The 16,552-nt window shown below is 34.1% G+C and overlaps 1 protein-coding gene across 1 annotated transcript in view; it reads left to right on the top strand.

Moving 5' to 3' along the window:
- PGAP1 (GPI inositol-deacylase) overlaps window positions 1–13,011 on the top strand; it is a 32,969-nt gene extending 19,958 nt beyond the window's left edge. The window contains exons 12-15 of the mRNA XM_072539941.1: window positions 1,550–1,712; window positions 9,153–9,970; window positions 11,852–11,953; window positions 12,672–13,011. Of these exons, the coding sequence (XP_072396042.1) occupies window positions 1,550–1,712; window positions 9,153–9,970; window positions 11,852–11,953; window positions 12,672–12,891 (1,303 nt within the window). The 3' untranslated portion in view covers window positions 12,892–13,011. The remainder of the gene's footprint in view (window positions 1–1,549; window positions 1,713–9,152; window positions 9,971–11,851; window positions 11,954–12,671) is intronic.
- The last annotated feature ends 3,541 nt before the right edge of the window (window positions 13,012–16,552 follow it).

Here is a 16,552-nt window from a genome sequence, read left to right on the forward strand (position 1 = left end):
TCAACTGAATTTAAAAATATTTACATAAATTAAATTTAAAAAATTACATTCACAAGTCAGTTTCACTATCACTGTCGTTATCTAGATCTATAATAATTGTTTCTTTGAGCAACCTATCTGTATTTATATAATATCTTTCCATCTTTAAAACATGGGCAACACTATTTTTCCAGCTGCCATTGGCTATTTTCTCCATTTCTAATTCAATTAGACAAACCACAGATGAATTCAGGGTGGGCGAAACATTACTTCTCCTTATCGATGCTTTTAGCTCATGCCATATGTGTTCAATCGGATTAAATATGCAATAGTAAGGAGGAAGTCTTAATACTGTATGACCCATTTCTTCCGCCAAACTGTCGCAATAATATTGTTTTCTGATGGAAAATGATTTTAAAGTTTCAAGTAATTAATCCGTAAAGTAATTTTCGAAACCAAATTCAGATTTATGCTTTAATATTTACCTTCTAAGAATTGCAAGGCAAAACAGACGTCGATAAAGATGTTATTAGAGACATGGGGAATCTAAAATTGCATTTCACAACATATCCCCTCAACTAAGCAAAAATCCTTAGCGAATTGTTTTCTAGTACTCATAAAGAGTATACCGGAATAAAAGCAAAAAGACAGTTAAGATTTGATTTCACGTATACTGCGTCTGTATATCCGCTTATATGTATTTCACCCTAATAGGGATTATCAGAGACGGCTATTCACAGACGCTCTGAACGTGAAAATAAATCTTTCCTGTCTTGGGAAGCAACGTTGAATTTCACTACAGGATAATTAACCGGAGAGTTGAGCGATGTTCTCAAAAGATCGAAAAATGGTAGAGCAGCAGGACCTGGAGACATTCCAATTGAGTTGTTAAAGTATGGACCAAAAATATTACATGAGATGTTGGTTCAACTATTTAACAAATGCTTAAAAGGCTAAAATATACCTGATGATTGGAATGTTGGATACATCAGCTCAATATTCAAGAAAGGGGATAAACGCAAATGCTCTAATTATAGGGGAATAACTGTTATCAGCTCAGTGGGGAGATTGTACGGTCGAATAATAAAAGAAAGAATAGAATCAGAATATGAAGACATAAAAGAACAAAATGGATTTCGTACAGGAAGATCGTGCACTGATGGTATATTCGTTCTGCAGCAGGTAATCGAAAAACGGAAAGCAAGGAACCTATCTACCCAGTTATTGTTTGTAGATTTAGAGAAGGCATACGATACGGTACCTTTGAAAAAAACTGTTTCAAACATTGACGAAAGTAGGTCTCAGTAGAGAGTATGTGGATGCTATCGCAAATATATACAAAAATGTAAGAAGTGTCGTTAAAGAAGGAAACTTTATATCTGAATCATTTCCAATAACAAACCGCTGCGTTGCGGTAGACACTTACCGATAATAAATATTAATGACTCTCTTAGATCTCTGGTAGGACTATACCTGTACTATTTAAACAATTCAATCCAATATTAAATAGTATAATGTTTAGTTCTTTGACTTCTGGCGATGTAGAATTAACTATCTGTTTTTATTTCAGGTTGTTGGCTCGTAGTGTTAGCTTCAATATGGCTTGGTCCGACTACCTTATGAGCTATTTACATAAGGTACCGGTCGTTGTAGCTCTAACGTTAATTTCTTTGTCTCTAACCACGTGTGGTGGACTCGCCCTATTTTTAGGAGCAGTGTTTTACTTTTTAAGGGTAGGTAAATGAATCTTACTACATACTGAATCATTTAAAAAGCGGTTTGCCAAAAAATATGAAGTGTATGTTCATATTTTTTTGGCAAACCTCGTATATGACTGAAAAAATTTATTAGCTGATGATTGTACTTTAGATTTTCGATCATTCAGAACTTTTTATAAAGATTAACTTTTTTCAGAAAACTAAAAGTAAAAAAGTTTCCCATATGGTCGAATTAAGTCGAACATTGTTTATTAGTTTTTACGGCCTGTAGTAGAAAGATGTAAATTTAAAGTTGCAACTACACGCTAAAATAAGAATATATATATTTTAAGCTTCTTCTTCTTCTTAGCCTTCTGTCGTCCATGTTTGGACATAGGCCTCTCCCAACTCCTTCCATCGGTCTCTATCCTGAGCAACATATTTCCAATTTCTTCCGGCTATTCTTTTAATATCATCAACCCATCTCATCTGTGGTCTTCCTCTTGGTCGTTTACTTTCGTAAGGTCTCCAATGTTGTAGTGTAGTATTCCAACGTTGGTCTTTTTGTCTAGCAGTGTGGCCCTCGAAGCTCCATTTAATTTTGGCAATTTTTGTTGCTATATCCTCGACTTTTGTTTTGGATCTTACCCAGTCGTTCCTCTTTTTATATGACAAATCGTATACCTAACATTGCTCTTTCCATTGTTCTTTCTGTTGTGGCTAGTTTATTCATGTTTGCCTTGGTTAGGGTCCAGGTTTGACATCCAAATGTCATGATAGGAAGGATGCATTGGTTGAACACTTTGCTCCTCAAGTATTGGGGTATTTTACGGTTCTTAAGTATCCAACTAAGTTTTCCAAATCCTGCCCATGCTAGTCTTGCTCTTCTAGTAATTTCCGCACTTTGGTTCTCTTTGTCAAGTCTCAGGATTTGGCCTAGGTAGATGTATTCCTGGATTTGTTCTATCTCACTGCCATTTATAGTTATACGTCTGGGGTCATCTGTGTTTGTCATTATTTTTGTTTTTTTCATATTCATTTTTAGGCCGACGTATTGGGAGCTGGCTGCTAGTTCCCCCATCATAATTTGCAGTTCCTCGAATGTGCTCGCTATAATCACTATGTCGTCAGCGAATCTGAGGTGGTTTAACTTGTTGCCATTAACGTTAATACCATAGGTTGACCAATTTGTAGTTTTGAAGACGTCTTCTAGGGCTAGGTTGAAAAGTTTTGGCGATATTACGTCTCCTTGTCTCACTCCTCTCTTAATGGGGATGGGACTTGTATTTTCGTCTAGTTGTACTATCATAGTTGCATTTTCATATATATTATGTATTAGTTGCCTATATCTCGAATCTATTCTACAATTATTAATGGCTTGTTCTATGGCCCAAATCTCGATACTATCAAACGCCTCTTCATAGTCGACGAAGGCAAGAAATACGGGTAGTTGGTATTCATTTGCCTTCTCTATCAATGTTCTCATTGTCAGCAGATGATCTGATGTACTATATCCTTTGCGGAAGCCAGCCTGTTCAACCGGTTGGTAATTGTCCATTTTGTAGGTTAACCGGTTGTTAATAATTCTCATAAATAGTTTGTATACTTGACTGAGCAACGATATAGGTCTATAATTCTGTAGATCATATTTGTCCCCTTTTTTGTGTAAGAGTATTGCTAGACTCTCGTTCCAGTCTCTAGGGATCTTGCTATTATGGAGACATCTATTAAATAGCTCTGTTAGTACAGGGATTGTTAATGTCTTGCTTGTTTTCAAGAGCTCGGCAATTATACCGTCGTGTCCTGGAGCTTTATTATTTTTTAGCTGTTTTAAAGCTCTTTCAATTTCGAATTCCTTTATATTTGGTAGTACTTTTGATCCCACGTTTTTTATTTTTCTTTTGACGTTCTCCTTTGTTGTTTCATTAGGCTGGCCTTGCGAGCTGTACAAGGATGTGTAGAAGTCTTCGACAATATTTGTTATTTTATATTTGTCCTTCTCTTCCTTATTGTTAGCGTCTTTAATTTTGATGATTTTTTGAACTCCCAGTGCGGGTCTTAGACATTTTAAGCCTCTGTTGTTTTCAATGACTCGCTCTATTAAGTTCTCGTTCCATTTTTGTATGTCGCGTTTTAGTTCTTTTCTAATTGTTTTATTAAGTTCTCTGTATTCTTGAGTATGGCGTTTGTTTTGCGCTAGTAGTTGTCTTCTTTCCGTCATTAGCTGTTTAGTTTCATTGCTTATTTTGTCTTCTTTAGTCCTTGTTTTCTTTGCGACCTGTAGTCCCGCTGCGAGAAAATTTTTATTTATGTTTTTATTAATCTCCTCAATTTGATCTTGATTATGTGAAGGATCAGATTCGAACTTATCTGTTAAGACCTCTCGGAATTGCTCTTCATTTGTTCTTAGCTTAAAGGCATCTATCCTCGTTGTTTTTTAAAAAATCCTTTTTCTCTCTTCTCTCTCCTTATTTTAAGCATCTACATAAATATATAAAAAATACATTACATACTTCCCTAACAGCAGTCAACGGTAGAGTGGGGCCGTTATTATCACGTTCCTGATCAAAATAATGAATCAAAGAAGCTACCATACCTTTACAACGACTATTTCTTATGTGACATTTTGGAATAAAATCATACTAATTTTGTTCTAAAAAAAAACAGAGTTTAATTAATAGTAACTAATAAAAACAAGTCCGAAGTCTCAACACCGCAACTGTCAAATAAGTGTTACCAATTTATGCCAAAATGTCACCTTCTTTCAAACGCAGTTAAAGTGTGATACGGACAAGTGTGCTTCATAAAAACGCTTATAATCCACTTATACAAATTAAATAAAGCAAGTTATGGTGTGTTTCTTAAAGTTTACATTAATAGAAATCTTCAAATATTATTTCTACGCGAATATACACAGTACGTGAATCTTTCAGCTGGACATAGGTAATATACATTGAGGTAAGTGTGGCAACTGCGCTTTCTCAAGCCCACTGCTGTCTACAAGGCCGCAAACGTTTTAGTTTTAACTGTTAGTATCAATTAAGATTCTATTGCGTATGCATCGAGCGAGTTAATTCTGCTACGTAAATATACGTAAATAATGTTATTATACGTAAATAATGTAAGTTATTGCAATACAGTTAAAATCTTACAATAAAAACATTTATTGTAGACTATGCCCACCGAAAAAAGAAAAACTATTATTTTAAAAGTAGATAAACAAAAATAAATAATTCATTTAAAGAAATTTAAAAATAAACAATAAATTCTATTGTATAAAATAACAAGTAAACTAAATAAAAGTTTCAAATATGTCAACTTCTTTTGCAAGACCTAGTCTATTACCTTATTTGAAGGCTGTTGTGCTGTAATCGTAGCACATGCATTTCTTATTTTATTTTCTAAGTAGATTATGTGCTCCTCGAGATCGTAGTCACAGATGGTGGATTTAATATGTCCCCAGAAAAAGAAATCCGTGTGAGCCAAATCGGGAGATCTCGCATGTCATTTAATTTGGATTATTCGGCTTATAATGCGATCCTGAAAAATTGTGTTTAAATAATTTCTCACGATACGCGCATTATGAACCGAGCAGCCATTCTTTTGATACCAGACATCTTATAAATGTACATCTGGACTCTAAATAGCTGGAATAATGTTATCTTGTAAAAGAGCAAGATATTTAGCTGAATTCAGAATCCCCTCAATGAAAAATGGACCAATTACATGGTCACCTAAAATGCCGGTCCACACATTAAGTTTTTGAGGGCGTTGGGTGCGATGTACAATACTTCGATATCATTTTTCTGAGACCAATACTGTGTTCTAGAAGGATTGTAATGACCCCGTACTGAAAATAACGATCCATCGGTGAAAAGGATATTTTTTATAAATACATATATCATTTTTGTGAGATGCATTCATTTCAGTTTCACAAACCTCCGTTATACGAAATTGATTTCCGGGAAATAACTCCTGAGTTTTCGAATATTTAAATTTCTGAAGCCATATTTTTTTTAAACTTTATTAACTGTGATATGCGAGATTTCCAACTCCTTGGTAACACTTCTATACTATAAATTCAATAGGATTGTCAGGTTATCGCTTAGAAATGATAGATCCTCGATGGGTCCGAGATGAGAGACGCGTGTAGTTCAATGGTGGCGTGTATATTTTTAAAATAAGGAAAATAATAGGAAACTTGCCATAAAAATATTTTTGCGTCAACGGTAAAATTGTTAATTTATGTTAAATATATTTTGTTAAAATGTTATGTAAAAATATTATATTCAAAATATTACGTCTTAACAATTAATTGTGTAATCCAGATGTACACACAATATTTTCATTCATTTATATTATTTTTAGTTTAACAAATATGTACATGTTTATTTTACAAGATCTCAAATGCTAAATTATACTTACTTACTTAAGCCGTCCTTTTGTACCTTACGGTGTCGAGGTGCTAAATTATATTATATTTTAAATCCAAAACTTTCTCCCTTATAATAATGAAATGTCACGAATATACTTTTGGTTCGTAATAATTTGTAAAAAACAAAACCTATCATTTATAAATATCTTAAATTCATAACAAACAAGAAAGAAAATAACTTAAAAATATAAACGAAACTTTTAGTAGTAAACGTAAGAATAACTAATAACTATTGTATCGCCTTGCATTTCCCCAACAGAATATCTTCCACTGCTTTTTATAAAATGTGTACCGTTAAAATTCCACCGTTAAGACATCAAACTGTAGATGAATTGTCAGATTAACCTTTTGAAAAACCCTCGTTAGTCATAATATGCGTTTTAAACTAAACACGACGTAGCATTCAAATTGAGCAATTTCCAAGAACACAAATATAATACCTGGAAATTTCCAATTAAATACGATTAAAATGGAAATAATAGAATTCCCGAAACAGCCTTGTTTTTTCTTTTGAGCTTTTATTTACAATCAATTTCTACATGAGAGTTTTAAGTAAATGTGAATGAATTTGTAAATAGGTAATAGTTTCGAAATAACTAAAACAAACTTGCCATAATAATAATAATATAGTTATTAGGTACATACCTACTTAGAAAATTATAACCAGGTAGGACGAAGGATCTCACAGGTAGTCTCCGAATGTAGCAACAAAAAATCTCTAGAATTGTATCTATTAGTTATTATTTTAAAGAAATATTTTTATTCTGAATCACTTCCTGTTGTTAATTCACTATCACTACTATCTTCTCCTGGAGTAATGATAATGGGCTCGATAAGAACATCAACACACGTGTCTACGTCCCACATTGTATCTTCTTCTTTCTGTGTATGGTTAATGCATGACTGCCAGTTGGAAGCGGTTATATTTTGTATGGCTTGGTCTAATAATAATTTGACATCTTTTAATTTAAAGGTTGTATTCTTTTGCGCTACCTCATTTTTTATTTGTGCCCATATTAGCTCGATGGGATTCAATTCACAATGATACGGTGGAGTTCTTAATACGGTGATGCCATGCTCGCGTGCCATTTCGTCTACTGCAAATCTGATGTATGAACTCTTATGTTCGCGCACTATATCAAGTAATTGAACCTTTATCATGGATTCATCAAAATCTATATTTTTACTTCTTAACCAATCTATTATATCTGCCTTTCGAGATGCAGAAGTCGGTATTTTTTCCATACGACGGCTGTGATAAGGTGCATTGTCCATTATAATTACCGAACCAGGATCTACAAGAGTCAGTATAGACGAAAACCACTTTTCAAACACATCCGAATTCATATCCTCATGATAATCGCCCGTTTTGATTGAGATAAACACATTTAAACCATCTTGTAAAAAACCTGAATCACTTCCAATGTGCGTTATAATGAGACGTCTTCCTTTGCCCGAGGGTGCTTTTAAGCCGATTGAAAGTCCCTCAATGAAAGCCTGTCGCGCACTTCTAATATTCAAGTCTTGCCATACTTTGGATTTCGTATGACCCTCATTCAACCACGTTTCATCCGTATAATAAATTTTTTTACCAAGTCGTCTAAAATCACGAATTTTTTTGCAAATATTTTCTCCGCCATATCACTAATTCGTCTCTCTCGATCAACAAACTTTTCCGATTTCTCTTTACATACCGAAAGTCCATTTCATGTAAAGTTCTTTGTAATACTCTCATGGATATAAGTCTCATCTGCGTCTGTATTAACTTCTCGTTGAATAGCCTTTAACGTGGGCAGTTCGTTCCTAAAATAAAATCCATGAACTTTTCTTCGGATTATACTTTTCGTACTATCGTCCAATACAATTTTTGCACGTCCTTTATGGATTGGTTTTTGGATAGGTTTGTTACCTTGAATTATTCGGAAAAGTATAATACTCCAGACAATGTCGCGACGTCCTCTATAAGCATATCTGGAAATCTTCTACGCAATCCCTCATAAATCGATTTTATCATTTGCTTTTCTCTCACAGATAACCACCTTTTTTTATTTTGTTTATTAACAGATGTACTGCACGCTGGTTTTGATGCCATGATGTTACCCGACGGTACGCTCATGAAATACTACCACCCAGCAGATTTAATGGTTATTTGTGGGTGAGTTTTCACAATGTTGCCGTATTGCATTAAGAATATTACTTTCGAAAAGAAATAACGATGTCCGCCTGCCTCTCTATTGGCATTCAGGGTATACCTCAATGGCACGGATAAGCTGCAAGCGGTACTAAATAATACATTTCGCAACAAGGCGAGTGTACCTTCTCTAGTTCGGACTTCCAACAGATGTAACCGTCAAAAATGATAATTGAGAAGTGGTTTTGTGTGCTAATAAAGAAATAAATATATAGCCGCTTACCACCGAGTGTTAACGAACTACAAAATGTCTGCCCTGACAATCCTATTGAATTTATAGTATAGTGGTTCTGGAGTTATCCACCTCAATACTTTCATCTCTTTTTTCGATTTCCTGCTGTCTTTACAGGGACATATCTTTTCTTTTGTGACATTTTATACAATCTTGTAAACAATAATGTGTTTCAAAACTATTTACAATATTTGCAATTGTTTGTCCAATTACCAAAAGGATCTACACATTCTGGCAAAGAATTGCCTTGATAATACCATTTATTTATTTAGACCTTTTCTGGAGGAGTGTAAATAAACATTTTAAAACGATACTCTTTGCTTAACGGTTCTTTGCGATTATAAGGTGCCGATTATCGAGTTATCAATCTCATTGTAGGCTATCGCTTATGCTTAGTGTGGTAGGATATTGTCATAGACTTGAGAAAGCGCAGTTGCCACACTTACCTCAATGTGTAATCCCTAAGTCCGCTGAAAGATTTACGTACTGTATAATAAAATATGTCTAGTGGCTGTAATTCTATTATACTTGACTAAAAGATTCTAAGAAGGAACAGTCCTACGACTTATACTGTTATACTATAATATTTATATATATTTAATGTTGGTAATGTTTTAGTTAACACAGATGTCCCAAGACTTTGTGGAAGAAATCGTATGGTTTATAGGAAAGAAAATAGCTAGAGCAATCAAAATATTCTTTAGTCGGAAGAAGAATAAACCAGAGAATCAGATAGTAGCAATAACACAAATAGAAGATACCAATAAACATATATCAGTACAACATAACATCAACCAAATAACAGGAGCTCAAGGAAATGAATCCGAAGAAGACGTTACGGAAGATGATACAGAAAAACATTTAGAATCAGAAGAAACCGAAGAAACTGATATAGAGGCCTTAGAACTAGATATAATAGACAATAATGTGGAAACCGATGACCAAAAACACAAAATTGTACAAGCCCAGTGTGAACTAGAAGACAAAGAGACAGAGACTAATCCAGAGATTGGAGTTCAAGTGAAACTTGAAGAAAACGACGGGTTTCCTAAAGATGCAGCTACAAGTAAATCGGAAAATCCGTTTACAGAAGAAAATGCAATTAAAAAATGCCATTTAAAAGAAAAACCAGTACAAAATATGGGTGATGGTGATATAACCAAAGATTTAAATCTAAATCAAAGTTCAAATAGTAATGAGACTGAAGAAAAAACTAATATAGATAGTCAATTATTACAGATAAGTGAAGGAATTGGCGTTAAACACGAAACCAGTGCCAATAAAGTTGAAGACAGATCGAAAGATAAGAGAACCGGAGATCCCGAACTCTCTTCGGCGTATAATGCCATATTTTTCCACTCGACTTTATTCTTTTTGTGGTGTATTATCACGGTTATCAACGTACCTGCAGTTTTAACGTGGGCTCACAATTTCAAGTAAGTGTTCTTCTTTAAATATAAATTTAAAAAGTGCATTTACAACATTAAAAGTTTGTACTTAGATCACTATTTATTCTTTATCTAGATTTAGCCATACGGCTCACACTCCCTCGAAGGGGAAAATTCACTCATCCCAGATACTTACGGTATCAAAAGTATTGAGCTCTGGTGGGACTCTTTCCGTGTTATCGAGCCCTAGGTGACTTGGTATGCTGGAGTATCTCCTAAAAATTTTCCTACACATCTGGACGTTGAGAGTAGTACAGCTTTCTGCATGCTGTTGTAGATATGTTCATTCAGACCTAGCTTTTTTACGTTTTCTAGGAGGTTCTTTGCAATGACTAGTAGTAGAAAGAATAATAGGTATTGTCTGGGTACTTTCCATTCTCCACTGTCTTCGTATTTGAATTTCCAGATCCCTGTACTTGGCGATCTTTTCGTTCTGTTTAACACGAGGATTATTGTTGTTGGGTATCGCCACATCAATTAGTTTTGTTTGTCTCTTTAGTTTATTAACTGATAAGATCTGATCTATTATGTGCCACTGTTTAATCTGTGAGCACAGTGCGGATTACAGTGCGGTAATCGGTACTTGTAGTTGTCATTCTTAAGTATACTCTCAGGAACGTATTGATAATATGGGAGATTGTTTGTTTGGAGACGACCCAGTTTGATAACTATCTCTTGATGAAGATTCTTTCCTACTGAGTCATGCCGGTTCCCACCTCTATTAAGTTTTTTGATGATTATCAGTTTCCATTTTCCGCAATTGGTGTTTTTGTTTTGTTTTCGTAGAATATAAAAATATAGCAATTTATTATTGTATAGTACAGAGTAGAAACAATTTTAATCACTAAGAAAAATATGTTTAATAATCCTTTCATATAATCCTAAATAACATTCTATATACAATGAACCGCAAAAAAGTGGCCACCTACAAATTTCCGAAAATAAAAAATTCATTGGAAGTTTTATGCACTCTTTTATATTGCATTTCAGTGTAAATATTTATTATGATCATGTATGCTTGTTTTTGACGTTTATGTTGTTATTTTCTATAGTCGCTGTTTATCCTCTAAGTTGAAGACATTTAATGAAATATTAATTTAGCATTTAAAACGTGGATTCCGACTAAGTGAATAATTGAGATATGGTGTTATCTACAGTAGATGTTCCTCAAATTATTGCATTCCTATAAGTCAAGTTTATGTATACAAAATCTTAGGTATTCCGAAAACTTCAGTACGGAGAGCTTTCCATCGCTTTATAGAGACTGGTACATGATACCTGGTTCCGGTCGTAGAAGAGTTACCTCGTAAAGAGATGATCGTTTTATTATGATAGAGCTTTTAAGAAATGGACATTCCATTGCAATTACTACAAGAAACTGTCTGCAGGAGGTTCGAAATATAAATGTAAGTGAGAGAACGGTTAGAAGACGCCTCGATGAAAGAGGACTAATGGCAAGAAGGCCGGCTATTGTTCCCGAATATAGTACCCAGACACTGTAGGAATTAATTAATTTTGGCTCGACATCAACAGTGGGATATACAGGATTGGAGCCGAATTCTTTTTACTGATGAATCGCGGTTCTGTTTAGCGATGCCCGAGAGAGGGTTTGGAGACGGAGCAATAAAAGACATGCCCAAGCTTGTATGTCCCAGAAAAGAAAGTTTCTAAACTGGCAACGATGTCGTCGCTTTATGGGATTCACATCTCTGAGAATCTACTGCCTACAAATTTGATTCTCAACTATACACTGTGTCGAATAGTAAAAGTAAATAGAAAATAGAAAGTAAATAGAAAAATATTTAACAGTACAATTATACAGTCGTAATCAATTGTACAATAAAATGAACTGTATTTAATATTTTTTAGGTATAATACGGTCCTGGAAGCTGATGATTCCTTTATACCAGGGTTTACATTAAGTATTTGTTCCTTAATATTATGGCAATTTGAGTTTCCCAAAACTAACAGGTAAGCTTTACTTTTATTATTAAGTGGAATTCGAATATTGTCTTAAATTGTCGATTCTATATTTATGTTTTGTTTTTTTTTTTCTATCTCTAGTCTTTGTTGCTTATTACGTTTCCCAGTTTCATTATTTGTTGTGGTTTATGTAAGATATGGTCAAGTACTGAGACAGGCCTATTATATTATGCCTTAATGTTCGGACTAGACCATAGTAATAGCCCAATTTCGGTGTATAAGAAGATTTAACTTAACCAAACTCTCGTCTGTTTGCCTCTGGGCAAGACTTTTGGCTCACACCGTCTTCCTAAGAATATAATACCTTAAACGACTGCCATAAAGCCACAACCTTCCTAAACGATATCTCCTTCATTTTATTTGGCTGTAAATTATAATACAAAATATACCAATGTACAGTTTACTATTACAGACAAAACGTATTACATTATGACAAAGGTGGTTGTCTAACTTGAAGTTGTTTCACGCGTATTTGTTTTTGGACTTTTGAGTAGCACAACGGACACTACGTATGACGTTTACCTTCTAGATTTTCCTTAATTTAATTATGAGTTTTAAACTATTTAATTATACCACATGTGAAAAATCAAAAGATAACAATTCCAGTTCAAGAATGTCTAAGTAGTTTAAATGGCTTGATTACGTTTAATTAACTTTTAAGAAAATAACATATATAAACCTTTTATTACATGCGTTTATTTTACAGGAAATGGATGAAAGAACTCCAAAACTTTGTGTTGTTAATGGCGATAATATGTTTATTATTCGCGTCACTGTCGATCTACAGAATATCTTATATACTGATGCTAACTATAGTTGTGGTCACCTTACACCAAGTTTTTGCTCCACAAGAGGCTGATAGCGTTAGCGAAGAAGACGATGACGAAAGAACTAGGTACTCTGATCTCAAAGCGAAGATGGAGTGATCAGTATTAAGATTGAGTTGTCTCTTTTTAAGTTGTTTTGTTTAGTTAGCAGTGTTTGATACACGAATAAACTAACCAAAGAATATAAATTGTGTTTTCTAAATAAATGCATTAAGATTTGGACAATTTTTATTTCGAAACCTATTTACAAACCTGCTAAATTAAAACTGTAACGTTTCAATGGACTGATTAATCGTTACGCTAAGCTTTGTTTGGTGTTTTGGCTCCATACTATATTATTCACACAAAATTTTCATTCTTGAGCCACCAGACTAACATCAGTTTAATTGATTCCGTTCTTAGTTACTTTTAGTGACTGACTCGTTATATACGAGGACCCTAGAAGTAAAGGGGTGTACGTGACATTTTTGTAAATATAGAGAAAATTGCATCGCTGAACTGGAAATTTTTCATTCTATTTGGAGGTAAAGAGATCTAAGCGATAAGTCTAACAGGTGCTGTAACCAAAGCACTAGTTTCCACTACCAAAGTAGACTGGCAAGAAAAGGATTCGGAGGCCAGATAAGTGGAAAAAAACAGGGCTAAAATCGCAAAAAATTCAGATGAAGCTTACATGAACAAAAAACACAATTCTCATGAAGCTAATAAGTTACCAGAACTTGAAAATCATCATTGTTGGAGTAAATGTACCAATATTATTTCACAAAAACAAAGACTTTCAATTTTTAAAGAGTATTAGGCACTGGAATCTCCCAAACAGCTTTTCTAAATCGATTCATATAGACTAAGTCTATAAGAAGCAAAAAAACTAAATGCAGTTAGCAACAAAGAGGTGTCATATCTTTATAATCTGGGAAGTTGAGTATGTAAACAGCTTATAATGAAAACTCTTGATGGCTTAAACAAACGTTTACAAACTGTAGTTAAAAGCAAAAAAAGTCTCATCAGGCGTATCATAAATAGACAAAAGAGGGAAGAAATCACCTTCGAACAATATTTGTGAAAGGACAATTGAAATCGTAAAAGAGCATATTAATAAGTTTCCTACGTACACAAGCCACTACACTAGAAATAAGACTCCGAATAGGAGGTATCTTCCTCAGGAGTGTAATTTGAATTTGAAAATAATGTACAAACTTTATTTTAATTTCTTTCTAAGAAGGAAAAACCTGTAAGCGAAAGCTTTTACAGGAATATTTTTAATACTTAATCCAACCTTAGTTTCAAAAGGCCAAGTACAGACATATTATGTGATAAATGTGACAAATTTCAGGTAAAAATAAATCATGGTTTGGCAGAAGAAAATGCTTTAGCTCAGGCAGAAAAAGCCTTTCACTTGCGGAAGCCGTAAGAAAAGCAAAAGATGAGTGTCATATCCTAAAGGATGCTAGCAAAGTTGCGATCATCTTCAAAGTTCAAAAAATTATGAACTCCTGATCTATTAACTTCTAAAGCATATTATTTAAGCAGCTATGGACGTACTACTTCGGGCTCCATAACCTACAGACTGGAACGACCCATTTCTTTATGTGACACGAAGACCAGGAGTCACGTGGATGTCAGGAAATATCATCTTGTTTCCTAAAATATATCAGAAGCCTTCCCCCATCTGTGAAATACATCTCCATTTAGCGACAAGTGTGGAGGCCAAAATAAGAGTCATCTGACAGTCAAATTTTGGTTTTACATTATCAGAAACACTAATATTCAAACAGTAGATCATCGCTTTTTTATAAGTGACCATTGTTATAATGAGTGTGACCAAGACTGTGGTTTGATAAAGCTAAAAAAGAACCTTTATGTACCTCAACATTGGATGGAGCTGATAACTTCTACAAATATACAGTTCGGATGGAAAATGACGACTTTTTAGACTTTCAAACACTTACGCCATACTTTAAGAAGAGAGGAAGTGGAATACAGAGCATGCAATGGTTACATTTTCAACAGGACAAACCTTTAACCCCATTTTACAATAAAACAGCTGGAGGTATCATAGAAGAGTTTAGAGAGCTATCTATGAAACCTATTCGAGCTGTTAAAAACTCTGCCCTTCTGCCAGTACCGATTGACAAAAGGCCTCTCATTAAGCAAGCTAAATATTCAAATCTTCAACAGTTATTCAACTACGTACCTCCAATTTACCACGAGTTTTTGATAAATCTGCGACGTGATGGTCAACAACGACACTGATGTCGATGAATCATAAGTTAATTATGTATTAGAGTTATGGTGAAGAATAAATTTGTACAACTTTATGATCTTTTTACCTTTATGTTGCATTTCTTAGAAGTAAAAGGGTACAAGTGCTACTTAGCAACATAAAAATAGCTCCAAAATAAGTAAAGTCAATCAAATTATGATTTTTTTGTTACCAATAATAATAATACTGCCTACAGTTACTAAACCGGAGAAAAAAACTAGCATTAAATCATGGCAATTACAGTAAAGGCTCAACTTTGAACGGCATTTACTCAAAATTTACTTTTTGTCACTTATACTCCTTTACTTTTAGTGTCCTCATATAAACTTGTACAAATTCGTATTTTTCTATACACAATAAAGCAGCAAATAAATTAAGTCAAATTGTGTTAGTGATTTGTTAGTAATCGGATAAGTTTTTTCTGGTTAAGACCTTAGTTTTTTACTCGTTTTTTTTTGTACAGTACGTGCTTTCTTTTCTTTTCAGAAATTCGTTAACTCTGACTAAAAGATTTCCAAATTTATCACATTTATCCTTGCAGATATTCACCTGACTTTTGTGCCTCGACCTTATTTGCTCTTGGTATACTTACTGCAAATGTTTATCACCATGTCTCATTTAGAACTGGGACACTAAGCTCGAAAAATTCGTGTGCCGCTTCTCAGATGGTCTGTAGGACATGGAGGAATGCCCAGAAGGAAATTACAAATGATATAGTTTATAGTTGGTTTTTGAAGCTGCCATAAACGGCTTTATATAAACGGATCGACCGTTTGTACCATCGAATGTTGGTGATATAAATTTAATAGGGGTGGAGTGAGGTGTTAATTGAAGATTATTTGGCTGGTTCAAAGAATCGCATCTTGCATATTATCTAAGCATAATTCAGCCTTTCATCATCACTGGCTCGACAACCCTTTTTGGGTCTTGGCCTGTTCCAGGATTCTTCTCCATTCTGATCTGTTTCATGCTTTTTTTCTCCAGTTTTTTTATTTTTAAGGTTGTTATATCATTTTATATTTGTTCTAAGTATCTCAGCTTCGGTCTTCCTCTTGTTCTTTTTTCTACTGGCATCTGTTTGAATATTTTGTTTGGTATTTCGTCTTCTTACATTTTTTCTACATGTCCTATCCAACGCAGCCGTCCTATTTTAATGAATGTTATAATATCCGAATCCTGGTATATTTTGTAGTCAGGAGTTGTATCTTCTTCGCTATATTCCGTTTTCTTTTGTGCCCTTATATATGTGTCGCAAGATTTTTCTTTCGAAGGTGACTAACAACGTTTCCTCTCTTTTAGTGAGTGTCCAGGTTTCTGAGCCGTATGTGAGTACCGGTCTTATTAGGGTTTTATATATTTGGCATTTTGTTTTTCTTGCGACGTTATCTGATCTTAGTTGTCTAATTAAACCATGGTAACATTTATTTGCAATAAATATTCGCCTCTTCACTTCCTCCGTAACGTTATTATCAGACGTGACTAGGGATCCCAAGTATA

This window comes from Diabrotica undecimpunctata, chromosome 8 (genome assembly GCF_040954645.1).
Source record: "Diabrotica undecimpunctata isolate CICGRU chromosome 8, icDiaUnde3, whole genome shotgun sequence".
Lineage (NCBI taxonomy): Eukaryota > Metazoa > Arthropoda > Insecta > Coleoptera > Chrysomelidae > Diabrotica > Diabrotica undecimpunctata.